Below are 27,982 nucleotides of genomic sequence, written 5' to 3' on the forward strand. Positions count from 1 at the left end.
ATGCCTCAACTGGTATGAGACCTAGAGCTCAAGACATTAAGGCTCACTGTGGGAAAAGGTGTCTCAGAGGCTCTTGAGCACCTCAGTAAAACTGGGCCTGCCCTGATTAGCAAGCCACTGAATGTTGTGCAGCAGAAGAGGAGTGACAAAGTGATGATGGAGTTGGATGGCTCTGAGCACAGGTCTACATTTGGTATGCACACCATACTAGGAATATCTTGCTGTTTGTAAGGCCAGAGCTGCTGAAAAGGGAATTCCCCTTCTGTCACAGAATTGTGAATCCACTGGCAATCCTGAAGTCATCCTGCCTGTTCCAGCTTTCACTGTGATCAGCAATGGTTTTCATGCTGGCATCAAGCTGGCAGTGCAGGAGTTCGTGATCCTCCCTGTCAGCAAACTTCAGGGAAGCCACACTCATTAGAGCTGAAGCTTACCACACCTGAACAATGTCGTCAAGGAGAAACATGAAAAAACCAATGTGGGGGATTTTGGTGAGCTGAATATTGTCCCCCAAAGACGTCCATGTCCCAATCCGTGGAATCTGGTGGAGCTGTACAAATTTTTCATCAAGGAAAACACAGTGGTATCTGTCAAAATACTTTTGGTCATGATGATTGAGAAACTTGGAGGAAGTTCATTGCTAACGTATGTCTCCATGATTGGCTCAAAATCATAATTTTTCTCACCTTTCTCCATACATCACATGTTGGGTAGAGCGGTATACTTAGTAGAGTTCCTGAGGTGTCAAAAAGCAAGATCCCCAGTGGGGTTTTTGTCTTTGTTTTTTGGGTGCAAAATATTCGGTAATTAATACCTGCCTCTCCCCACTCCCTGCAAGCAGAACAAAACATATATAGGCTTCTATGCTCCATTCCCAGAGATTCAGATTCATTGGGTCTGAAATGGTACCTGGAACACTGTCTTTTAGAAAAAGATATGCCAAGTGGTTGTGATATAGCCAGTAGACTAGCCAGCATTTGGGATCTCTGGCCTACGTGTACCACTTGTAATTTATTATGAAACGAAGCTTGGATTGCAATAGATGATTTGATCTTGATCAAATTGCTAGGTTTGTGAGAGGACAAAAAAAAGAAAGAAAATGAATAAAACATGGTACCTGCCTTTTAGTGACTCATAATCTAGTCAAAAGACAGAGATAGGCATAGGAGTTGAAGAATCTAGGGAAGTATTTCAGGTAAGGGGTATGTGCAGGTCCTTTATAGGATGGATAGGATTTCTACTGGTGGAAGTGGGGACAAAGAAAAGGCTATACAAGTGAGTGAGCTCTGAGGGATTTTTATTTGGAAACTATCAAGTGTAAAATTGTTGAAAGACTAATGTAATAGCAACTGTAATCTATATCAACTTAGATTATTGTTAAATTTTTGCCTCATTTGCTTGCTTTCTTTATACCTCCTTTTTTCTTGCTAAATCTTTTGAAAGTAAGTTGCTAACATCATGTCACTTCACCCAAATATTTAAGCATGCATCCTCCAAAAAGAACATTTTTCTGCATAGCACAATATCATTAAAACAGTTGGAAAAACAATAATTTCAGTCCATTCTCAAATTTTCCCAGTTGTCTCTTAAGATCTAGTCAAGGTTTACGCATTTCAGTTTGTTATCTCAGTTTAAAATGGTCTCCTTATCTTTTCTCCCCCATGATATTTTTTAATTGAAAAATTTACTGAGATAAATGTAGATTCATGCAAACTTAAATAATACAGAGTAATCCTTTGTACACTTGACCAGTGCCTCCAAATACCATTTTACAAAATTCATGGTATAATATCACAACCAGCATATTGACACTGACATGATCTACCAATCTTGTTCAGATATCCCTAGTTTTACATATCCCTAGTTTTACTTGTACACACTTGTGTGTGTCTGTATATATTAAGTTCTTTACAATTTTATCAATTGTGTAGGGTTCATTTATATACCACCACAGCCCAGGTACTGAACAAGTCCAAAAACCATAAGAATCTCTCATGCTGCCCTTTTATAAACACAACCTCCTTCCCACATCCCCTCCCTGCACCCCTAACTCTAAGCCCTGGCAATCACTAATGTCTTCTATTTCTAGAATTTTGCAATTTCAGTAATGTTATAAGTTGAATCGTACAGTATGTAATCTTTTGGGATTAGCTTCTTTCTGCTCAGCGCATTCCCTGGAGATTAACCCACGTTGTATGGCCATAGTTCATTCCTTTTTATTGCAAAGCCATGATCCAAGGTATGTATTGAAGTTTAACCACTTACCTGTCGAAGGACATCTGAGCTGATTCCACTTTTTGACTATTATGAACAAAGCTGCTATGAACATTTGTGTATAGCTTTTTGAGTGAATGTGAGTTTTCATTTCTCTGGGATAGACACCCTGGAGTGCAATTGCTGGGTTGTATGGTAGTTCCATGTTTAGTTTTTTTAAGAAATTACCAAACTCTTTTCAGGGAGGCCATACCATTCTACATTCCCCTGTGATATTTTGTGTGTGTGTGTGTGTGTGTGTGTGTGTGTGTGTGTATGAAGAATCCAAACCAGTTTTTAAAAATAGTCCCACCTACATTTTTATTTGTTTGATTTTTTTTACCCATAAAAGTATCATTCAGTTTGTTTCTCTACCTCCTGGATTTCCTGTAGACTGGAGGTTAGGGCTAGAGGTTTGATTAGAGTTAGGTTAGATTTTTGTTGTTGCATCACATGAACCCTAAGGAAGTCAGAGTGTGCTGGTGGACAGCAAGTCTATTTGAACAGTGATTAAACACAACACAGCACAGACCCAACATGACAGCAAACATGTATCAAGGGCGTTGGGATATTGTGCCATGAACCCTGAAGAGTGAAAGGTGAGGATCAGATTCCTGCCCCCAAAGAACGCTATCTTTTGAAATTAACAACTAATTCTAATAGTGCGAGCCCACTAATAGGGATATGCCAAGTAGCAGCTTGGAGACAGCAATTAATTCTGCTTTGGGGGTATGTGTATGGGGTTATAAAACTTAAGCCTGAACTCTGAGGTGGCCTTTGAATAAAAGAAAAATAGATTCCATATAGAATAGCCATAAGTAATGATCCTGAGGTGGTAAAAGGCATTTTGGAGTCCCTGGTTTTCCATATTGCGGAATTAAAATTTTGTGGCCAATAAAGAAACTCTGAAAGTTTGTGAATTTGTATGCTTTAAAAGGTAAGCTGTATTAACACTGGGGCAGTGGAAAGAGTGGATGACAGCAGGCCAGGAGACCCACGAGTAAACCATTCCAGTCATGTGTGTGTGAGATGTCCTAGACGAGGTGCCATAAAGAGAAAGAGTAGGGTTCAAATATTTAGGGTTAGAATTCAAAACTGTGTCTGAAGTTTTAAGCTTTTGTGGCTATGACGTTGCTACATTAAATACATTTGGAACATATTAGAGGTCTGAGAGGGAAGATGAATATTAACGTGTTGTGTTATGAGTCTACGGGACAGTCAAGTAAAGATGTCCGCGTAGCCTGTTGGAAATATAACATCCGGAGCTCAGGGGATAGTGTAAGGAGGTGTCGGGAGAAGAGGGCTTATGATGGGTTAAGGGGCAGGCAAGAAACAACCAAGTTCAATCCCCGTGCTGAGGAACCTTGTTGTCCACAAGCTTGCTCTGACTTCCTTCAAAGGGAGACTTAAATGGCCTGGGCAAGGGCTTGCCGCTGACCCTGCAGGCTCGCTTAACTAGCACGCCCCCAAAGCCAGGCTGGGGCAGAAGCCTGGCCCGAACGTGTGGGGGCCGGGGGCTTGTTGCGTGCACCGGAAAAGCGAGGGAAAGGCGGGGAGAGAGCTGCGCCTGCGCAGTAGCAGGTCGTCGGTCGGTTATTGCGCAGGCCTGCCCAGCTGCGGATGGAGGGATGGAGCCGCCCCGAGACATGGGCAAGGTTTCCAACACAGAAGATAACCGCAACGGGCGGGTCCATTCCCTGTACACAGCCCAGAGGATTCCCCGTACCAACTTGGAAAACACACATGCTAGAGGGTCGGAGTTCTCTTCTGCAGCCCGTAACATCCAGGAGCAGGGCAAGACCTTGAATCGGCCCAAAGACGAGGCCAAGGAGGGTCCTGGGCACCGGCTGCTGAATGTAAGTGGGGGGCCTGGTGGAGGAGTTTGTCCCCTACCTGACCACACCTAGAGGGTTGGGAAGGACCAAGGGGTCCATGCGTGCTGATGGGAGGGAGGGAAACATGCGCTCGTTTTGGAGAGCGGTAACACCTGAGGAAGAGTTTACCTGTGGGACCCTGACAGTTATTTAATTTGTCAGAGCCCCGTTTTATTAATTGTTAAGTGAAGACAGTAATTACTACCTACCTTAGAGGGTTGTCTGAAAAACTAAAGGAGGTAATAATATAAAGGACTTAATACAGTCCAAAGTAAAGAGTTAATAAATGTTAGCTGCTGTCATCATCATTATCATCATTGGGAATTCACTTGTACGGTTAAAGAGCTAAACTCCAGAAACCTTAGTTACCTCTGTTTTCAGTTCCTGAGGTTCTTACAGATAAACCTGTAGGAGCAAAACTGTATCATGTCTGCAAAGTGAATTATTGGCGTCCTGTTCTTATTAGGTAAATTTGTATTTGAAGTGTGTGAAACTCTTGAGTTTAATTACCGTTTAGTGGTACTGCCAGAGCATAGAGGAAATGGAAAAGGGGAATCAAGTTGAAACTCACTTTTTCAAAGTTTGTTAGAGTATTATTAGGAAATTTTATATTCTCTATTGGTCTTAAGTTATTAAAAAATAGTACAGTATTTATCAGGAAACAAGTGGTACACAAGAAGATGATGTCCTTTTCTGTAAATTTAAGGAGTTGAATTACTTGATGTCTAAAGTACCGTCTTAATTCTAAAAACTTAGAATCTTGACTCATTGTTATGATAAATTGAGAGCATATTAAGGTTTAGCTTTAGGATAATACAAGAAAAAATTGCAAAGTTTGTGTTAAGAGAGATATCTTTGGAAATCTAGGCCATAGGAGGTGTTTGTTGTATGTCCTCTTAAGGAATTTAGACTTTTATTCTGTAGAATGGTGGTTTCCAATTTTTTTGAGTATGAGGGTACCTTTTTGTTGTTAAAAAAAAGAAATCTCTCCACAATAAAAGTAGCTGGCTCTTTACTATCTACTGACTGGCAAAATCTATAATGATAAAAAAGCTACCATGTGGCAGTGTTGTTAATGGAATTTGCTAATAGATAAAACAGCATCTACATACATTCAAAAAAGAGTAGTGCACATATATGCAAGGTACATTGTTTACCCAAGTTTGGTTTCCCAAATTATTTGACCATAGAAGATTTTAACATTTTGGTAGAACAGCAAAAAGAATTTAGGAAATGAAATGTGCACTTGGATTTAGTTATAATGATCTCATAAATGATGAATTCTTTTCAGATACAGATCCAGAGGAATGAGTTTACGTGGCATAGATGTTTATTATACAGTAAACTTAGAGTAATATGATAACTATATGCTATTTAAATTATTATAACAACTACTATAAGATACATGATGTAGATCGTTGAACATGGAATGGATGACCGTCTTCAATTTAGTAAATGCTGTCTATGCATCAGTACACCACAGATGGAACTTTATATATTTGGCAAAAGGTCGTCTTTTCTATGACTTCTTGGCGTCTCTGTGTGTGTGTGTGTGTGTGTGTGTGTGTGTGTGTGTATGGCACATGATTTCTTGAAAGCGGATTATCATAGGGTAATAAGAACAGCTATATAAATATGTCTAGTATTTTCTGTACAAAATGTTTAGTAATTTCTGTACAAGTTTTTTAAAACTTGGAAACAAATACATTTCTCAGAGATGTCTCACATCTCTCAATATATCTGGAAAACAGTAATTTGCAGATAGTGCTTAGAACACATTTGATTTCAAGGATATTCAAAGTTGAGAACCACTGCTACAGGTGATAGGAAACGTTGGTTGGTTTTAAGCAGGGGGATGACATGGATCAGATGTGCTTTGCTGAAAAAATAGTTTTGGCTATCAGGCTTTAAGGTGAGATTAGAGACGTAGTGGGGAGCGAGGCCAATACAGTAAGATCTCTGAGGGGATGGAAAAGTATGGGCTCTAGAGTACAGATGGAGGTGTCCTCCGGGGATAGGAAGAAGGGCATCTCTTCATCCAGAGCGGTGTTTATTTTATCTTTGGATCACCGGTATCCAAACATTCTGGGGGTGCTTGTTTTAACCTAGATTCTTGGACCTCCACCTTAGACCTACTGAATCCAGAAGGGTGGGGGCCCAGGAATATGCTCAGATTTTAAACTATCCCAAGTGATGCTTAGATTCATGCTTGAGAATTGCTGCAGAGAGAGGAAAAAGCTAGGCATTGATGTGGGGATTATACACTGAGGGTGTAGGCTGCAGAAGGAGGCAAGTGGAGCTAGAAGAGTTTATGAACTGGGTGAAAGAGAAAGGAGGTCTCAATGAGATTTTTTAAAAGGTTATCAAATGTAAATTACTGAGAGGACTGGAAGGATTAACTAGAGATAGTGCTCAGATCGAGGGATATTGTAGTTGATGACTTTAGTGAAAATGTGGATAATCTATCCCTCACCTTGACATCAGTTCTTTGAATGGCCTTAATTCCTTTCAGCAGCTTACTGCAATTCTACATCTTGGACCTTGCCTTCACTCTGAGAGTTTCGCCTCCCAAATCCTGAAATCTGTTATGCTATTTCCCAACCTCTCATTACTTACTTTGAAATATGTGTCAAGCTTTGTGCTAGACACTGAGGATACAACGGTGAGCAAGACAGGCAAAGCACCTTCCCTTGGAAGCAAACATTTGAATTGGAGAGACAGTTACAGATTAGGCTGTTGTTCTAAGGAAACAAAAGGGCACTATGATAGAGAATCATTGTGGAGGGACAGATAGGACTTTGGATAGGTGATCAGAGAAGGCCTCTGAGGAGGTGGCTTTTAAGTGAAAAACTGAAAATGAGAAGAAGCTAGCCATTTAAAGAGTGGGGAGATGGAGGCGGAGAGCGTAAGAAGCAATAAACAAGTGTGAAGTTTCTATAGCTTGGACTGTTCATGGAGCATAGTGAATGAGAGGGAGAGTAGCATGAAATGAGGCCATAACATATCTTTTTTTATGTTTAAAGTCCCTTTTAAAATCTTTTTTTTTTTTTTTTTTTTTTTTTTTTTGGTGAATTGCCCATTTGAGTCATTTTCCTATCATTTTTCTTTTCCCCCTCAGTTTTTCAAAAGTTCTTTATTGGGGATATTAGATCTGCATCTGTGATATGTGTTACAAATATTTTCTCACAATTCAACGTTGTCTTTTGACTTTTATGGTACTTTTTGCTATGCAAAAGATTCTTAATTTTATGAGGTCAAGTTTATAATCTTTTATTGCATCTGAATTGTGTGTCTTAGTTAAAAACTATTTACATATGCCCAGGTCATGAAGGAATCTACCTATTTTGCCTTCTAGTACTTGCATATTATTTTTACATTTAGATTCCTGATTTATTTGGACTGTGTGGTATGAGGTCTGGATTTAATTTTTTTTCTTTTCCCAAATAGATGTCCCAACACCATTTATTTAAAAAAAAATCCATCTTTGCCCTAGTGTTTTGAGATGCCACCTGTATACCTAAGTTTTATACATAAGCTACCACATGTATTTGGTTTTTTCTGGACTTCCTATTCTATTCCATTGCTGTTTATCAGTTCATGTGCCAAGACCATACTACTTTTTTAAGCAAAGATATTTCCTTTATTGCAAGAATCTTTAACATGCTAAGTGCCCTATGAATATTGAAGAAGGGAATATGGAATACAGCATTTCCCAAAGTCAGTCATTTTTAGTAGGCATTTCAAGTATTTCATGACTACACCTTGGGAAAAGTACGGAAGACCATACTATTTTATTTTAAAGACTTACAGTATGTTTTAATGTCTGGTAAGACTGGTTCCCCACCCTCCCCCCGCCCTTGTAGTTTTCTTTTCCAATGACTTCCTGACTATTCTCACTTTTAATAAAAATACTTTATTATTAACTTGTTTATCTCAACAAAGAAGCTTGTTTTTTTAAAAATAAAGATTGCATTAAATTGATGTTAGGTAGAACTGACATCTTTATGGTGTTGACCTGTCCTATCCAAGAACAAGAGATGTCTTTTCATTATTCAAGTCTACTTTTGTGACTTTCAGAAGTGTTTTAAAGTTTTCCTTTTAAGAGTTTTGCACACTTGTTGTTAAGATTGTTCCTAAAGTGGGGCTTTTTCTACTTTGTATCCTCTAATTATTTACGTATATTAAGGCTGTTGATTTCTGTATGTTAAGTTCATGTCCTGCTTCTTTAATTTTTTTAAACATTTGAGTTAGTATTGTGATTAATTCTCTAGGGTTTTAGATATACTATCAGATCATCTTCAAATAGAGATAGTTTTACTTCTTTTTTCCCAATTCTCTTGCCTTTAGTTGATTTCTCCTACTTAACTACTTTGACTAATGCCACCAGTAACATGTTGAGCAGTAGTGGAGACAGTAGGCAACCTTGCCTTGTTCCTGATCTTTGTAAATGCCTCCAATGTATCCCCACCAAATGAAATAGTAGCTTCAAGACTGGCTTAATTCCTATTTTCTTGAGTGTTTTAACAGGAAAGGGTGTTGAATTTTGTCAGAGGCCATTTAAACATGTATGGAGATAATTGCATAAATTTTCTCCTTACATCTGTTGATGTGGTGTTTTACATTAATAAATTTCCTAATATTGAACCAACTTACATTCCTAGAATTAATCCCACTTGGTTATTGCATATTATTTTCTTTGCGGTGCTGGATATTCTGTTTTTATTATTTTATTTAGTATCTTTGTATCAATATTGATGTTATATTCGTCTATAATTTTCTTTATGGGTTTAGGTATCAGTGCTATGCTTCATAAAAAAATACGAAAATTTTCTTTAGTGGTGCCATGGGATACCTAGTTTTTGAATTTGGTAGAATTCCCTGTGAAACCACCTGGGCCTGGCACTTTTTTGTGGTGATAGCTCATTGCTAGCTTTCTTCTATTTCTTTTATGGAAAGTGGTCTGTTTGAACTGTTTACCACTAACAGGATCAATTTTGTTAAATTGTATTTCCTTAGGAAATTATACATTTCATTTAGGTTTTAAAATATATTTGCAGGTCTGCAAATAGTCTTTTATGATTTTTCAAAAGTCTTGTCATTTCTTATTTGCATTTTATCCCCATATACTGATTAAGTTAGCTAGTGGTTTGTATATTTTGTAGGCTCTGTAGATCAGTTTGGGAATTGATTTCTTAACAGTATTGAATCTTTCTCGCCAAGAACATGGAATGTTTTCCATTCATTTAGATCTTTAATTTCACTCAGGAATGTTTTGTAGTTTTCAGTGTACTAGTCACATTTCTTCTTTTAAATTTACTCCTAAGTATTTTATTATTTTGCTGCTATTTCTAACGTAATTGTTTTCTTAATTTCATTTCCAGGTTGTTCATTGCTATTATATGGAAATGCAATTGATTTTTATATTTTGTTCTTGTAGCCTGAGACCTTGCTGAACTCGTTTATTAGTTCTAGTAGTTTCTTTCTTCTTCTTCTTTTTTTTTAGTGGATTTCTTAGGAATTTCTATACACAGAATTTGTCACCTGCAAATAAAGACAGTTTTACTTCTTTCTTTCAAATCTGGATACTTTTAATTTCTTTTTCTTATCTGACTGCACTGGATAGAACCTTTTGTACAATGTTGATTAAAAGTAGTGAGAGTGAACACTCTTGCCTTACTGATCTTAAGGGGAAAACATTCAGCCTTTCACCATTGAGTATGACGTTGAAGAATTTCCCATCTATTCCTAGTCTGTTCAGAGTTTTTTATTAAGAATACATTTTGGATTTTGTCAAATACATTTTCTGCATCTAGTGAAATGATCATGTGATTTTTGTCCTTTACTGGACACATTTATTAATGTGGCTTATTACATTAATTTTATTACATTGATTTTCAGATGGAAAAGTCCCACTTTGTCATAGTATATGGACCTTTTTAATATGTTGTTGGGTTTAGTTTACTAATATTTTGTGGCGGAGTTTTGCCTCTGTATTCATAAGGGATAATGATTTGTTGTTTTCTCATCTTGTGATGTCTGTCTGGCTTTGGTATTAATGTAATACTGACATCATAGAATAACTTGGGAAGTGTTCTTTCCTCTTCTTTTTATTTTTTTTCCCTGAGTTTGTGAAGGATTGTTATTATTTCTTAAGAATTCGATAGAATTCACCAGTGAAACAATCTGGGCCTAAGTTTTTTTGTTTTTGTTTTGTTTAGCTTGGTAGGAAGAGCTTTAATTACTAACTAAATTTGTTTAGTTCTTATAGGTCTTTCTTCTTGATTCAGTTTTGGCAATATGTGTAAGAATTTTTCCATTTAATCTAAATTGTCTAATTTGTTAGCATAAAACTGTTTATAGCTGTCAGTAGTTATCTTATATGGCAATAAACTTTGCAGGTGCAGTGAAGTTTAGGATTTTGTGATGGGGAGATTATCTTGGATTATCTGATGGGCCCTACGTATAATCACATACGTCCTTATAAGAGAGAGGTAGAGGGAGATTTGGACACACTCAGAAGAGAAGGCAATGTGATCACAAAGGTAGAGATTGGAGTGATGTGACCACAGGCCAAGGAACGCTGGCCAGTCACCAAAAGCTGGAAGAGGCAAGAACGGATTTTTCCTTAGAGCCTCTAGAGGAATTATTGCCCTGCTGACTTCTGATTTTGGCCCAGGGGGACTGATATTAGACTTCTGGCCCTCACAACTGTGAAAGAATAAATTTTTGTTGTTTAAGCCACCAAGTTTGTGATGATTTGTTATAGCAGCTACAGGAATTAATACAATGGTATTTCTTTATAATCCTTTTAAGTTTTGTAAGGTCAGTGGTGATGTACCCCTTTCATTTTTGATTTTGGCAATTTGTAACCTCTATCTTTTTCTCTTCATCAGTCTAGCTAAAGATTTGACAATTTTGATGATCTTTTCAAGAACCTACCTTTAGTTTCATTGATTTTCTTTTTTTTTTAAATAATCTTAATGATTTCTGTTCTAATCTTTATTTTCTTCCTCCTGGCCACTTTGGGTTGAGCTTGCTCTTATTTTTTCTAAGTACAGATGTTTAATGCTATCAGTGTTCTGCTAAGCACTGCTTTAGCTGCACTCCATGAATTTTATGTTGTGTTTTCATTTTTATTCAACTCATAATACTTTCTGATTTCTATTGTTTTTCTTCTTTAACCCATGGCTTATTTACAAATGTGTTTTTAATTTCCAAGATTTGTGTATTTTTCAAATTTCCTTGTGCTATTTATACATTTATAATTTATATATTATAAATTATATTATAAGTTTATAATTTATATATTTATAATTTATTTTGTTGAAGTAGGAGAACATTCTCTGTATGAATGTTTTTGAATTTTCAATTCTGCAAAATTTATTGAAACTGATTTTATGGTCTAGCATATGATGCATCTTGCAGAATAGCCTATGTGCATTTTATTTTATTTTATTTTATTTTTTTTAAACATCTTTATTGAAGTATAATTGCCTTACAATAGTGTGTTAGCTTCTGCTTTATAACAAAGTGAATCAGTTATACATATACAATATGTTCCCATTTCTCTTCCCTCTTGCATCTCCCTCCCTCCCACCCTCCCCATCCCACCCCTCTAGGTGGTCACAAAGCACCGAGCTGATCTCCCTGGGCTATGCGTCTGCTTCCCATTAGCTATCTATTTTTTTTTAAATTCAAACAGAAAGTTACAAAAATTATAATCATCCTCATCAGTTCACTCAGTCCCATGTAATTAATTTTTTTTCATCTTGATCTTTTGTTAGCACTTTTATGAATTCATCAGTTTTCCATTAGAGTTCTGAAAATGCTTATTCATTCAGTTCAGCAGTATACTCAGTTACCAGAAACCTGTACTTCTCAGAGTCTTTTCCATGAATTCCTTGAAGGTGAAACCCTTTTGTAGGAACATTTTTGAAAAAGCATCAGAGTACACCCAGAACTGTCTGTAAATGACAAAAGACTTAAAAATGACTACGGTTGAAGATTTAATGAAAGTTCATAATAATGCAATTGCCAAGGAAATTTAGTTATTTCTGAGACATACATTTTAAAATAATAACTAGAATTATGACTTATAACATTATACCAGAACATATAAGATTTTTAGGAATTTCATGTGATGTCTGAAACATTTATATTAACATATTTCCATACAAGTAACCCAAAGAAAGTTTAGTATTAGTTTTTTTTTGAATTTTTGAATTTTATTTTATTTATTTTTTCATACAGCAGGTTCTTATTAGTCATCAGTTTTATACACATCAGTGTATACATGTCAGTCCCAATTGCCCAATTCATTACACCACCATCCCCACCCCACCGCGGCTTTCCCCGCTTGGTGTCCATACATTTGTTCTCTACATCTGTGTCTCAACTTCTGCCCTGCAAACCGGTTCATCTGTACCATTTTTCTAGGTTCCACATACATGCGTTAATATACGATATTTGTTTTACTCTTTCTGACTTACTTCACTGTATGACAGTCTCTGGATCCATCCACGTCTCAACAAATGACCCAATTTCGTTCCTTTTTATGGCTGAATAATATTCCATTGTATATATGTACCACAACTTCTTTATCCATTTGTCTGTCGATGGGCATTTAGATTGCTTCTGTGACCTGACTATAGTAAATAGTGCTACAATAAACATTGGGGTGCATGTGTCTTTTTGAATTATGGTTTTCTCTGGGTATATGCCCAGTAGTGGGATTGCTGGGTCATATGGTAATTCTATTTTTAGTTTTGTAAGGAACCTCCATACTGTTCTCCATAGTGGCTGTATCAATTTACATTCCCACCAACAGTGCAAGAGGGTTCCCTTTTCTCCACACCCTCTCCAGCATTTGTTCTTTGTAGATTTTCTGATGATGCCCATTCTAACTGGTGTGAGGTGATACCTCATTGTAATTTTGATTTGCATTTCTCTAATAATTAGTGATGTTGAGCAGCTTTTCATGTGCTTCTTGGCCATCTGTATGTTTTCTTTGGAGAAATGTCTATTTACGTCTTCTGCCCATTTTTGGATTGGGTTGTTTGTTTTTTTAATATTGAGCTGCATGAACTATTTATATATTTTTGAGATTAATTCTTTCTCTGTTGATGCATTTGCAAATATTTTCTCCCATTCTGAGGGTTGTCTTTTCGTCTTGTTTGTAGTTTCCTTTGCTGTGCAAAAGCTTATAAGTTTCATTAGGTCCCATTTGTTTATTTTTGTTTTTATTTCCATTACTCTAGGAGGTGGATCAAAAAAGATCTTGCTGTGATTTATGTCAAAGAGTGTTCTTCCTATGTTTTCCTCTAAGAGTTTTATAGTGTCCAGTGTTACATTTAGGTCTGGAATCCATTTTGAGTTTATTTTTGTGTATGGTGTTAGGGAGTGTTCTAATTTCATTCTTTTACATGTAGCTGCCCAGTTTTCCCAGCACCACTTATTGAAGAGGCTGTCTTTTCTCCATTGTATATCCTTGCCTCCTTTGTCATTGATTAGTTGCCCATAGGTGCATGGGTTTATCTCTGGGCTTTCTATCTTGTTCCATTGATCTATGTTTCTGTTTTTGTGCCAGTACCATATTATCTTGATTACTGTAGCTTTGTAGTAGTATAGTCTGAAGTCAGGGAGTCTGATTCCTCCAGCTCCGTTTTTTTCCTTCAAGCCTGCTTTGGCTATTCGGGGTCTTTTGTGTCTCCATACAAATTTTAAGATTTTTTGTTCTAGTTCTGTAAAAAATGCCATTGGTAATTTGATAGGGATTGCATTGAATCTGTAGATTGCTTTGGGTAGTATAGTCATTTTCACAATATTGATTCTTCCAATCCAAGAACATTGTATGTCTCTCCATCTGTTGGTATCATCTTTAATTTCTTTCATCAGTATCTTATAGTTTTCTGCATACAGGTCTTTTGTCCCCCTAGGTAGGTTTATTCCTAGGTATTTTATTCTTTTTGTTGCAGTGGTAAATGGGAGTGTTTCCATAATTTCTCTTTCAGATTTTTCATCATTAGTGTATAGGAATGCAAGAGATTTCTGTGCATTAATTTACTATCCTGCAACTTTACCCAATTCATTGATTAGCTCTAGTAGTTTTCTGGTGGCATCTTTAGGATTCTCTATGTATAGCATCATGTCATCTGCAAACAGTGACAGTTTTACTTCTTCTTTTCCAATTTGTATTCCTTTTATTTCTTTTTGTTCTCTGATTGCCGTGGCTAGGACTTCCAAAACTATGTTGAATCATAGTGGCGAGAGTGGACATCCTTGTCTTGTTCCTGATCTTAGAGGAAATGCTTTCAGTTTTTCACCATTGAGAATGATGTTTGCTGTGGGTTTGTCGTATATGGCGTTCATTATGCTGAGGTAGGTTCCCTCTATGCCCAGTTTCTGGAGAGTTTTTTTATCATAAATGCGTATTGAATTTTGTCAAAAGCTTTTTCTGCATCTATTGAGATGATCATATGGTTTTTATTCTTCAGTTTGTTAACATGGTGTATCACATTGATTTGCGTATATTGAAGAATCCTTGCATTGCTGGGATAAATCCCACTTGATCATGGTGTATGATCCTTTTAATGTGTTGTTGGATTCTGTTTGCTAGTATTTTGTTGAGGATTTTTGCATCTATAGTCATCAGTGATATTAGTCTGTAATTTTCTTTTTTTGTAGTGTCTTTGTCTGGTTTTGGTATCAGGGTGATGGTGGCCTCATACAATGAATTTCGGAGTGTTTCTTCCTCTGCAATTTTTTGGAAGGGTTTGAGAAGGATGGATGTTAGCTCTTCTCTAAATGTTTGATAGAATTCACCTGTGAAGCCATCTGGTCCTGGACTTTTGTTTGTTGGAAGATTTTTAATCACAGTTTCAATTTCATACTTGTGATTGTTCTGTTCATATTTTCTGTTTCTTCCTGGTTCAGTCTTGGAAGGTTATACCTTTCTAAGAATTTGTCCATTTCTTCCAGGTTGTCCATTTGATTGGCATAGAGTTGCTTGTAGTAGTCTCTTAGGATGTGTATTTCTGCGGTGTCTGTTGTAACTTCTCCTTTTTCATTTCTCATTTTATTGATTTGAGTCCTCTCCCTCTTTTTCTTGATGAGTCTGGCTAATGGTTTATCAATTTTGTTTATCTTCTCAAAGAACCAGCTTTTAGTTTTATTGATCTTTGCTATCCTTTCCATCATTTCTTTTTCGTTAATTTCTGATCTGATCTTTATGATTTCTTTCCTTCTGCTAACTTTGGGGTATTTTTATTCTTTTTTCTCTAATTGCTTTATGTGTAAGGTTAGGTTGTTTATTTGAGATGTTTCCTGTTTCTTAAGGTAGGATTTTATTGCTATAAACTTCCTTCTTAGAACTGCTTTTGCTGCATCCCATAGGTTTTGGGTTGTTGTGTTTTCATTGTCATTTGTTTCTAGGTATTTTTTGATTTCCTCGTTGATTTCTTCAGTGATCTCTTGGTTATTAAGTAGTGTATTGTTTAGCCTCCATGTGTTTTTTTTACAGATTTTTTCCTGTAATTGATATGTAGTCTCATAGCATTGTGGTCAGAAAAGATACTTGGTACACTTTCAATTTTCTTAAATTTACCAAGGCTTGATTTGTGACCCAAGATATGATTTATCTTGGAGAATGTTCCATGAGCACTTGAGAGGAAAGTGTATTCTGTTGTTTTTGGATGGAATGTCCTATAAATATCAATTAAGTCCATCTTGTTTAATGTATCTTTTAAAGTTTGTGTTTCCTTACTTATTTTTATTTTGGATGATCTGTCCATTGGTGAAAGTGGGGTGTTAAAGTTCCCTACTATGATTCTATTACTGTCGATTTCCCCTTTTATGGCTGTTAGTATTTGCCTTATATATTGAGGTGCTCCTATGTTGGGTGCATAAATATTTACAATTGTTATATCTTCTTCTTCAATTGATCCTGTGATCATTTTGCAGTGTCCTTCTTTGTGTCTTGTAATAGTCTTTGTTTTAAAGTCTATTTTGTCTGATATGAGAATTGCTACTCCAGCTTTCTTTTGATTTCCATTTGCATGGAATATCTTTTTCCATCCCCTCACTTTCAGTCTGTATGTGTCCCTAGGTCTGAAGTGGGTCTCTTGTAGGCAGCATACATATGGGTTTTGTTTTTGTATCCATTCAGCCAGTCTATATCTTTTGTTTGCAGCATTTAATCCACTTACATTTAAGGTAATTATCAATATGTATGGTCCTATTACCATTTTCTTAATTGTTTTGGGTTTGTTATTGTAGGTCTTTTCCTTCTCTTGTGTGTCCTGCCTAGAGAAGTTCCTTTAGCATTTGTTGTAAAGCTGGTTTGGTGGTGCTGAATTCTCTTAGCTTTTGCTTGTCTGTAAAGGTTTTAATTTCTCCGTCAAATCTGAATGGGATCCTTGCTGTGTAGAGTAATCTTGGTTGTAGGTTTTTCTCCTTCATCACTTTAAATATGTCCTGCCACTCCCTTCTCGCTTGCAGAGTTTCTGCTGAAAGATCAGCTGTTAACCTTATGGGGATTCCCTTGTCTGTTATTTTTCCCTTGCTGCTTTTAATATTTTTTCTTTGTATTTAATTTCTGATAGTTTGATTAATATGTGTCTTGGTGTGTTTCTCCTTGGATTTATCCTGTATGGGACTCTCTGTGCTTCCTGGACTTGATTAACTATTTCCTTTCCCATATTAGGGAAGTTTTCAACTATAATCTCTTCAAATATTTTCTCAGTCCCTTTCTTTTTCTCTTCTTGTTCTGGGACCCCTATAATTCGAGTGTTGGTGCATTTAATGTTGTCCCAGAGGTCTCTGAGACTGTCTTCAATTCTTTTCATTCTTTTTTCTTTATTCTGCTCTGCAGTAGTTATTTCCACTATTTTATCTTCCAGGTCACTTATCCGTTCTTCTGCTTCAGTTATTCTGCTATTGATCCCTTCTAGAGAATTTTTAATTTCATTTCTTGTGTTGTTCATCACTGTTTGTTTGCTCTTTAGTTCTTCTAGGTCCTTGTTAAACATTTCTTGTATTTTCTCCATTCTGTTTCCAAGATTTTGGATCATCTTTGCTATCATTATTCTGAATTCTTTTTCAGGTAGACTGCCTATTTCCTCTTCATTTTTTAGGTCTGGTGGGTTTTTGCCTTGCTCTTTCATCTACTGTGTGTTTCTCTGTCTTCTCATTTTGCTTACATTACTGTGTTTGTGGTCTCCTTTTCCCAGGCTGCAGGTTCATAGTTCCTGTTGTTTTTGGTGTCTGTCCCCAGTAGCTAAGGTTGGTTCAGTGGGTTGTGTAGGCTTCCTAGTGGAGGGGACTAGTGCCTGTGTTCTGGTGGATGAGGCTGGATCTTGTCTTTCTGGTGGGCAGGTCCATGTCTGGTGGTGTGTTTTGGGGTGTCTGTGGCCTTATTATGATTTTAGGCAGCCTGTCTGCTAATGGGTGGTGTTGTGTTCCTGTCTTGCTAGTCGTTTGGCATAGGGTGTCCAGCACTGTAGCTTGCTGGTCGTTGAGTGGAGCTGGGTCTTGGCGTTGAGATGGAGATCTCTGAGAGATTTTCGCCATTTGATATTACGTGGAGCTGGGATGTCTCTTGTGGACCAGTGTCCTCAACTTGCCTCTCCCACCTCAGAGGCACAGCCCTGACGCCTGGCTGGAGCACCAAGAGCCTGTCATCCTCACAGCTCAGAATAAAAGGGGGAAAAGAAAGAAAGAAAGAAAGAAGAATATAAAATAAAGTAAAATAAAATAAAGTTATTAAAATAAAAAATAATTATTAAGAAAAAAATTGTTTTAAGTAATTAAAAAAAAAAGAAGGACAGAACACTAGGACAAATGGTAAAAGCAAAGCTATACAGACAAAATCACACTCAGAAGCATACACATACACACTCACAAAAAGAGAAAAAGGGGAAAAAATATATATATATCGTTGCTCCCGAAGTCCACCTCCTCAATTTGGGATGATTCGTTGTCTATTCAGGTATTCCACAGATGCAGGTACATCAAGTTGATTGTGGAGATTTAATCTGCTGCTCCTGAGGCTGCTGGGAGAAATTTCCCTTTCTCTTCTTTGTTCGCACAGCTCCCGGGGTTCAGCTTTGGATTTGGACCCGCCTCTGCGTATAGGTCGCCCGAGGGCGTCTGTTCTTCGCTGAGACAGGACGGGGTTAAAGGAGCAGCTGCTTCGGGGGCTCTGGCTCACCCAGGCCGGGGGGAAGGAAGGGTACAGAATGCAGGGCGAGCCTGTGGCGAGCCTGTGGCGGCAGAGGCCGACGTTGCACCAGCCTGAGGCGCCAAAGGCAAATGACTCTTAATCTAGAATGTAGGTATCTTTTGAGTTCTATCTTAGTTCAAGATCTTCTCCCTCTGTTTTTAAAACTTTGCCGTAAGGAAAAACACTACCCTGAGGGGTAGCTGGTCCTCAGGACCTCACATCCCTTCTTGGATTGTAGACCATAGGCCAACCAGCCCGAGAGGCTTGTCTGCTCACCCGCCGGGGCGGGCTGGGGGCTGGGAGCTGAGCCATTCTATTGTTAATGAATATTTGGGTTGTTTCTATTTTTTGGCTATGATGAATAATAGTTTTAAACATTCTTGTACATGTTATACATATGCCTACATTCTGCTGGGAATATATCTAGGAATGGAATTTCTGGGTCATTATTATGTATATGTTCAACTTCAGTACAAAATACCAAAGAATTTTTCAAAGAGAATATAAGAACTTATATTCCCACTGGCAGTGTATAAGAGTTCTAGATACTCCAAATCCTTCCACTTGACAGTGTCAGTCTCTTTATGGTTAGCCATCTCAGGGATGTGTAGTGGTATCTCTTTGTGGTATTAACTTTCATTTTCCTGATGACTAATGAGGGTGAGTTCCCTTCCAAATGATTATTAGCGATCTTATAACTCTTCTGTGAAGTGCCTGTTCAAGTATGTTCCCCATTATTCTGTTGTATTGTCTGCCTTTTTCTTATTAGTTTGTATAAATTTGTGTATACATTCTTTATAGGCCCTTTGTCAGTTATACTAAACATGTTGCGAAAATCAGTCAGTGGCTTATGTTTTCACTTTCTTAATGGTGTCCTTTTCATAAGTAGAAGTTATTAAATTTAATGTAGTTTAATGTATCAAACTTTTTCTTTGTGTTTTTTGCTCTTTGTGTTCTGTTTTAGAAATCTTCTACCCCAATGTCATGGAAATATTCTCCTATATTGTCTTCTATTTGTTTTTCCTTTCACATTGAGATCTACAAATTCACCTGTGACTGATTTTGTGTGTGTGTACTGTGAGGTACAAGTCAGGTCTTTTTTCCTCTCTTTTTTCCTTTTGTTCTTTTCTTTTTTTCTTCTCTCCCTCTCTCTTTTCCTCCTTCCCTCCCTCCCTCTTTCTTTCTTTCTTTCTTTCTTGCCTGCCTTCCTTCCTTCCTTCGTTCCTTTCTTTCTTTCCTTCCTTCCTTCTTTCTTTTGTGTGGCGATTTCTATTTAACCCAGTTGAGAGTGTTTTTGACCCACTATTCTGTAGTTCCATCCTTGTCACAAGTGAAGTGTCCATAAATGTGTGGGTCTGTTTCCAGACTCTCTAAACAGTTTCTTTGGTGCATTTGTCTATCCTTGTGCTAATGCCATTAGAGATTAAGAAATAATATTTTTATTTCTTTAATTTTTAAGTATGTCATCCTGTTTTTCTTCTTTGAGATTGTCTTGGAAAAGCTCATCAGTTTCCATAGGAAGACTTGTTGGGACTTTGATTTTGATTGCATGAAACTATAGCTCAATTTGAGGAAATGAATTATATATATATAGTATACTTATGTATAATATAAACTTATATGTTATATAATATATATATAAAATAATATATTTATATGTATGTATACTTATTTACATATAAGCATGTATACTTAAGTGTAATATACTTATGTGTAGTATATAAATATGGCATAATATAAACTGTGCCTTGCTTCTTTATGCTTTTACACTTATTTATTTTGTGTAGGCGCCTCTCCCCCGAGTTCTTAATTTTTTACTTCTTCAGACCCACTTGAAGTATCATCATCTCCTTCCCTAACACTCTTTCTCCTCACTCCCCTTATTTGCCCTATGTTTAAGAGAGAGTTTGTAGGCATCCTGAATGTGGCTTGGTACTGGAATATTAACCTTTGTTCCTCTTTTGCTTCAGAGTTGTGACCATTAGTATTTTCAGAAAAGTGGACAGCCAAATAGGGAACTAAGTATATCAGCTTTATCCAAGACTTTCTGGTGATGAGTCAAAACTGAAAACTATTATGGAATTCTTACCTCCATCTCATATTGAAGGCAGTGGAGCTATCGAATGGAGAAAGTGAACCTCCTTCATTCTGAGTAGACTGTGCCTAGGTGTGCATACACATGGGAACTGGCAGCTTAAAGCCTCCAGAAAGACAGATTTAGGAAAGTGAGGCATAGGCATCTAGATGTGACTTTTTAGCAGTATTCTCCAAATTTCTTTGATTGCACAATCTTATCAATAAAAAACATATGAACATTTATCACCAGTGTTTTGTATATTTATTTATATATTACATAAATGTACTGCAATTTACTTAATAAATTCTATAATATACAAAAATTAAAAATGATAAATAAGCAATACTTCTAAAAACGATTTTAATTACATTTTGTTTATTAGTGGTACAGAACTCAGTAAGCATCACTGTTTTTGAAAAGCATGATTTTTTTTTAATTTTTGAATTTTATTTTATTTAGAAAAGCATGATTTAATACTTTGTGATGTAGTGATTTGAAGGTCTGGTTCTAAGGCAAATTTATTTCAGTATTTGGTTTTTAATGCTGTTATATTTGAAAAAGGTGCCTTTAAAGATTTGAAATTCCAAATGGAAGAGATGCATCTTGGTTGAGCCTAGTAAATCACAGTACTTATTTTTCTTTTCTATTATGTTATTCAAAGTTTTTAGCTCACATTTTTTGAGTAAAATGTTACTTCTCTGATTAATTAGTTCCGGTAAACTCTTTGGAAGGCATTGCATTTTTTTTATATTTAAAAGGAAAAATGGTCTGTTAACCTGCTGAAACTCTTCATTTGTGAGATTTTTAAACAAATAAGGAAAGTGTTTCTAAGTTTTTAAAGTGTGATACTGTGAGCTTCTAGGCTACTCATAACACATTTGCACACATATAAAATTACATTAAAAGGAGATATTTCCAATAGTTTTTAAGATGTTCTTATCTTAACATGAGTTTATTTCAAAAAGATAGTTATTTTCACACTCATTAAAATGTCACCACCTTACTCTGAAAGGACAGAGAAGTATATATTTTTAAATATTTGCTAGTTTATATACTACTGACAGTCCTCACAGAAGAGTTTAGCAAATTGCAACATTTATCTTTTTGTAAAACCAAACTGCATGATGCATCTTTGTTTGCCAACTTTTTAAAATGCTTTGCCATGAAATTTCTTGCGATCAGTTCTCATCTATCTGCAAAGCAGACTAAATATTCTACTACTTAATGTAATTGGTCAACCCACTTAACTAGCAAACGCAATACCCTGAAAGCATGAGGGCACTGATATGAACCCCTCTGAGTGTGAAACTCACACTTTTACTTAGAATATTTGTCTACTGCTTATAGTCGTCTGTATGTGCTTACTTTCTTACTTGTTAAAGAAGTTGGAAAATTCTAATATTTTCTTCTGCTACTCTAGAGAATAATCCTTGGTTCCTGCTGTGAGTGGTCTTGTTTCATGGGGTCAGAGAACCACAGAGTGTGAAAAGGAGTCATTGCTCCCAAGCTTGGGCAGGGAAAAAGACGATTTAAAACATCTCTTTTAGACTTAAGAATTCCATGCACCTGTAGCTTGTACAATGAATGGCAGTGTCTGACCAATCGAATAAATCATTCTTTTTCCATGTATAAGATCTGTGCAGAGAATGAGTAAAGATAAAACTCTCTCTTCTCAGCATTTGTTTTTCTTATAGTGAAACTGTCATTGTTTTGTTACCTGTCTTCAACACCAGCCTGAACTTCTGAAGGGCAGGAACGTCTCAAGCTGGAATCAGCAAAGTGCCAGGCATATAGTCCTGCCAGCACATTAGTGAATGTTAATTGATGTAAGGATAGTGAGCTTGCCATTAGTGCTAGGAGTGGGAGCATCCTAGGAAAAGGTAATCATGTAGGCTAGTAGGTTTTCAAAGAAACTGTGGAATGGGGGAGAGTGGGCCAGAAAGGCCATTGGGGAGGAAGTGCAGAGCAATGTGAGTGAATGTTCAGACTTTAAAATAGAAGTGCCACGAGGAACTTCTGCTTTTGGGGGCCAAAAGCAGCAGAGAGGTAAGGCATAGTGGAATTAACTGAAATTAAAATTCTCTGCAGGTTCAGGAGAAATTCTAGATGGTATCAGAGGCTTTATGAGACTAGCCTTTAGAAGTTTTGTTCAAGGTTCTAATAGAATTTTGGCAAAGAGTTGTTTTGTTCATGCTGCTGCCATTGAGGAGAGCTCTGCTCATGTGAGGAAGGAAAAGTAAAAAGGTAAGAAAATGAGGGATTGTTAAGTATAAAATACCAGGTTGTTAAGGATAAATTGAGTATTAGTATTCTAAAGGATTTTTCCCCAATTATTTTGTATTTATTAAAATGCGTATTCAAAGTAGACTTCCATAATAAGATCATTAAAACGTTAGAAAATATGAGGTTCCATATTAAATACACATACACTGTCCACAGATTGATATTTTTGCAACAATTGTTGTTTTGTATTTGCAACAATACAAAAAATACAACAATTTTTGTACAGTAGTTGTCGTTCAGTTAGCTTAACCTATGATTTAATCATATATATTAAAAAAAAAACACATTAAGCCAGTCAGGTGCAGCAATAACAAAATGATCCAAGATGTATAAAACAAATGTTTTCAGTACACTGAAAGTATTTGTTTTATACTTTAAAACAAAATTTTCAGCATAATAAGGAATTATTACATACTATAAAAATTAAACAAGTGATTCTTGAAAGACACATAACGACAAAGATTCCTGGGAAATTATTGTTTATAAATAAGGCCATGTTGATTCAAGTTCAGCAAAAGTTGGGAATAAATACAATTCTGCTTTTCAGGTTAGATTTTTAATAGACGGTTTGTTCACTGTTCCCCTCAGCCTTCCTCTCCTTTCCCCTCCCATCCCTTTCTCTTTACTTTACTATACAAAGCTATATTAAAATATCTTGTAATTTTTAAACGCTAACCATTATGTGTTGTGACCAGAGCCCTTAAGAGCAAAGTTAATTATTAGCCCAGAAATATTAGTTAGTAGGGTTACTCTGGATGAAATCACACAACCAAAACCCAAAAGCCATCTGTTCATTACTCCTTTCCACTGTACCTACTATTCCAAAGGATTAAATTCCAGTTCCTTCAGTGGCTGATGACTGAAGGAATATTGGAATAATTTGCAAGCAGAATTACTGCCATTTGTGGGATACAGGACCTAGTCCACATTAGATTAAGACCATCATTTTTAGTTAACAAGAACTCATTGTTTATGCTATTATGTACTTCTCTCCTCTCTCATAATTCCCTTAATTATTTTATATTTAATTGTACAGATTTCGTTTCTCTGCTAACTTAATGATAAACTTAGTGAGGGTAGAGATGAGTTTTCAAGTCATAGAATATAAGTTATAAAATATATAATACCTGATACTAGATGCTCATAAAATTTTTGTTGAAGTATAATATCTTTTCTAATTATATTCTTCTCTGCCTTATAAAGTCTTAAATTAGTTTATTTACATTGTAGATGCTGAGAAAAACTCTTAAAGGGTCTGAAAGTAAAGAACTAGAAGTAACACCTGAGGCACCAACTTTGGTGCCATTTGGGGATGTGGTATGTATGACTAAACCTCAGTAAACCTGTACAAATTATTTTTTATTTCATATGAAAACTATTTAATGTCAAAAAGCATGTGTAGAAAATGGTCCTCTCTGATAAACATATTCATGAATTTTTCATTTTTATGAGTCAGAAAAGCATTCTAATAATCACTGAAATTATGGAAAACATCCTGATTCACAGAAAAAAAGTCTCTACTAGGGATTCCCAAATGCTAGTTACATCAGAATTACCTGGGATACTTTTTTAAAACATTGATTCTTGGGCCCCACTTAAGATCTGCTAACTTAGAAACTGAGAATAGGGCCTAGGAACCAGTATTTTTGTTAAACTCTTCAGATAATTATATTTTTGTCAGATTTAGGGACCTTTGAGTGATAATGGATCCCACATCTCTCCCTCATCCAAAAAATAATAAACCATAGAAACAAAAACAAACATACTCATCAATCATACATGTACATACACAGGTGGGACCTAATATCTAGGCTGAGAACCAGAAAAGTCTGTTTTCTCTTTTGGGTGCTATAGAGAGAGTATAGGCTGTGAGGATCTCTCTATGTTTAGAACTATCAAATATTGTGGTATTCTTTCACAGTTACCTTTATTTTCTAAACACTATTAGAAGAATTAGTGGGTGTGAAATGAGAGTTTCTCTTGTGTCTCTTCTCTAGTTCCTATTGTGTACTAATACATTTTCTTGATTAAAAAATATATGATGAATTTAACACCACCTTTTTAGGGGGAAATAAGAATAATTTATGTATACATTTTTGTTTTTACAGAATGACCGTGGTGTACCTTACTCATAAAATTATATAACACTTTCTTCCCTCTATCATAATCAAAGTTGAAGTATAAGCCTTCACTGTCCAACTCTAAACTTAGAAAAGATTCTTTGAAATCACTTTTGGCCATAAACTATTATGCATGTCACTATGTTGACATACTAATTTCTGTAATCCATATTCTTGAATATGACTTCTGCGTCTCTTTAGAACTCACATTTTGAAGAATCTTTTTATTTCTCCCACAGTTCCTAACCTTATAGTTCATATTTTCCTTATTTGAATTGCATATTGCTAGACATCAAAAAGCTTCTCTTAAGAGTTAGCTGGAAGTTTTGACAGAGAGATGTTTGGCATGTGACTGATGGCTCCTCCCAGTGTGTGATTCAGCCACATCACCTTCTCTTTGAATGTTCTGTGATTTGGCAAAGTTGGTGCATGTGTAGGCCATGATAACTACATCACAACCCACTACTTCTATTTCTAATAATCATATCCCATTTTCAGAAAAAAATGAAAAAGATGTCTTAAAATTGAGCACATAAAGTACTTTTGTGAACAGCTGTGGTTGCCTTCCTGTTTTAAGTGCATGTTTGAGAGTGTTTCAGGGGTCAAGGTGTTGACAGGGTTATTGCTTTGGGCCACAGATGGGTCTCACAATCTGTGGCAACATTTGTTTTCTGCAACCTGTGAATGGTCATCATTATGGTTTTTGTTTTGATTTTTTTATTTGTTTGTTTGTTTTTGGCTGCATTGGGTCTTCGTTGCTGTGCCTGGGCTTTCTCTAGTTGCAGCGAGCAGGGGCTACTTTTCGTTGTGGTGCACGGGCTTCTTATTGTGGTGGCTTTTCTTGTTGCGGAGCATGGGCTTTAGGCTCACAGGCTTCAGTAGTTGCAGCATGCAGGCTCAGTAGTTGCGGCACGCAGGCCCTAGAGCGTGCGAGCTTCAGTAGTTGCAGCGCACGGGCTCAGTAGTTGTGGCTTGAGGGCTCTAGAGTGCAGGCTCAGTAGTTGTGGCATGCGGGCTTAGTTGCTCCATGGCATATGGGATCTTCCCGGACCAGGGATCAAACCCGTGTCCCCTGCATTGGCAGGCAAATTCTTAACCACTGCGCCACCAGGGAAGTCCCATCATTATGGTTTTGAATGTTAAATCTTTTTCTATACTTGAATAGAAATTTATTCTCTTTTTTATATTATATGGATCTCTTATGTAAAAGTATAAAAAGCTATTGAAATATAAGGAAAATTAGGATAGTTGCTGATGGCTTCATGCTGAGATACTTGGCAGGCAGTCAGTGATTTATGACAGAATTTTTATATTTAGAATTATGCAAAACAAAATTATAGCTATATTTCCCTGTTTTACCCTCCTTGTGTGCACCCAATTTTAAGAAGTAAACAGTGATTCATGGACTTTCCTGTGGCAATACCATTTTAAGTCTCACCTAGATTAGAACCTTTCTTTTAACATAACATTTTATACTTATGTCTCTCTAAGAAGCAGACCACAATATTTTCTTCTTTAGAATTTCATCATTCAGATACAGTAGTCTTTTAATTAAATATTGAGTGCTAACTTCTTTTTCTGCATTGTTCTAAAACCAAATCCTTAAAATTACTTACACTATATTTAAAACTACTATTGGGCCATTTTTTTTGTTTCACAGATATTTAATATAATATTGCTCTTGTTTTTACTTGGCTTTTAAGACCAAACATGGCTGAATTAAGATCAGATGGCTTACATTTGGCTAATACTGCATATTAGTATTCAAGTATTCCTGTATTAATTTTGTACTTGATTTTATGGTTAAACACAAGATACAATTTTCCTTAACATTTGGAAACACTTTGTACAAGAGAGAATGATATTTCACAGCCCTTGTCATATTATAGGCAGTGAATGATTGTTGAATGAATAAAGTGGTTTTAGGATACTGGTTAAAAAAGCTTATCTGAAGCAAGGCATATTTCTTATTATATGCAAGATGCTGTGTTGTATCACTTCTCACCTAATGTAAAATCAAAATGATTCAAAGAGTGACAGTTGGATTGAAGTTAATAAATGAACCATTTTTTTCTTTGTATTCTTGTTTGTTTTAAGTTTACTTTGAACAAATCTTGCCTATTTTTCTGCTTTCTGGTGTTTTCTGCAACTAGATATTTCTAATAAGAAAAAATATTTCTAATGAGAAAAACTAACAAAGTGAAACTTTAAAAAAAATGTAGTTTGGTGAGAGTAAAATGGAAGAAAAGTTAACTTTTAAAAATTAATTCGCTGTGTTTTTATTTTGATTGTTATAGGTTGGCTGCCTAGCCATTCATGTAAAGAACTGCAAACATTTTACGCCTAAGAGTATCCTTTCTTTCAATTTAAGAACCATACTGTGATCATATATCAGTGTTTCTGTTATATATTGCTGCCTTGCAAAACACTCTAAGACTCAGTGGCTTAAAACATTAACCATTTTATTACCAATCACTATCTGTACGTTCACTGGTGGTTCTTCTGCTTCACATTATCACAGCAGGGGCTGCAGTTCAAAAGGGCTGGGATACCTAAAATGGCTCATTTACATGTCTGGTGCCTTAGTGAGAATGCCTGAAAGACTGGACTTAGCGGAGATGCTGAAAGGATTAGACCTTTCTTTCCATGTAGTCCTAGGGTCTTGTCTTTCATCATTAAACATTTTTTTCTGCATTAATTCTGATTTAAAAATATTACATTAAAATATTGATTACTGAAGTTTTTGGTGTCCACTTAAATTTCGTACCCTGGGTAGTGCCACCCTATCCTAGCCTCAGCCCTGGTCACGTCAGTTGCATGTTAAAGTAGTCACAGGAGCAGGCCAGATTCAAGAGCAGAGGAAAATAAACTCCACTTTTTGATGTGGAGAGTGACAAAAGATTTTTAGCTATCTGTAATCCACCTCGATCATCATATAAGTTAAAGAAAATATACATATCTTCTTGGATGATAATACTAATTTATTTCTAATTAATAACTATGCTTCTCAAACATTGTTTAAAGGGTTTATTTTTCTCGGTGCCTTTATAAGCTGAATGCTTATTATTAGATCTGTCATGGCATAAAACCAGTCTCATTATGAAGACTTGATGTTTCTTTTGTATATAAAGTGAACTATTGAAGAGAATTCTAAATA

The 27,982-nt window shown here is 36.1% G+C and overlaps 1 protein-coding gene across 1 annotated transcript in view; it reads left to right on the forward strand.

Moving 5' to 3' along the window:
* Nucleotides 1–3,881: 3,881 nt before the first annotated feature.
* C2CD6 (C2 calcium dependent domain containing 6) overlaps nt 3,882–27,982 on the forward strand; it is an 81,032-nt gene continuing 56,931 nt past the window's right edge. Inside the window, exons 1-3 of the mRNA XM_059928442.1 lie at nt 3,882–4,109; nt 23,936–24,022; nt 27,123–27,174. Of these exons, the coding sequence (XP_059784425.1) occupies nt 3,882–4,109; nt 23,936–24,022; nt 27,123–27,174 (367 nt within the window). The remainder of the gene's footprint in view (nt 4,110–23,935; nt 24,023–27,122; nt 27,175–27,982) is intronic.

The sequence above is a fragment of the Balaenoptera ricei genome, chromosome 7 (genome assembly GCF_028023285.1).
Source record: "Balaenoptera ricei isolate mBalRic1 chromosome 7, mBalRic1.hap2, whole genome shotgun sequence".
Classification (NCBI taxonomy): domain Eukaryota; kingdom Metazoa; phylum Chordata; class Mammalia; order Artiodactyla; family Balaenopteridae; genus Balaenoptera; species Balaenoptera ricei.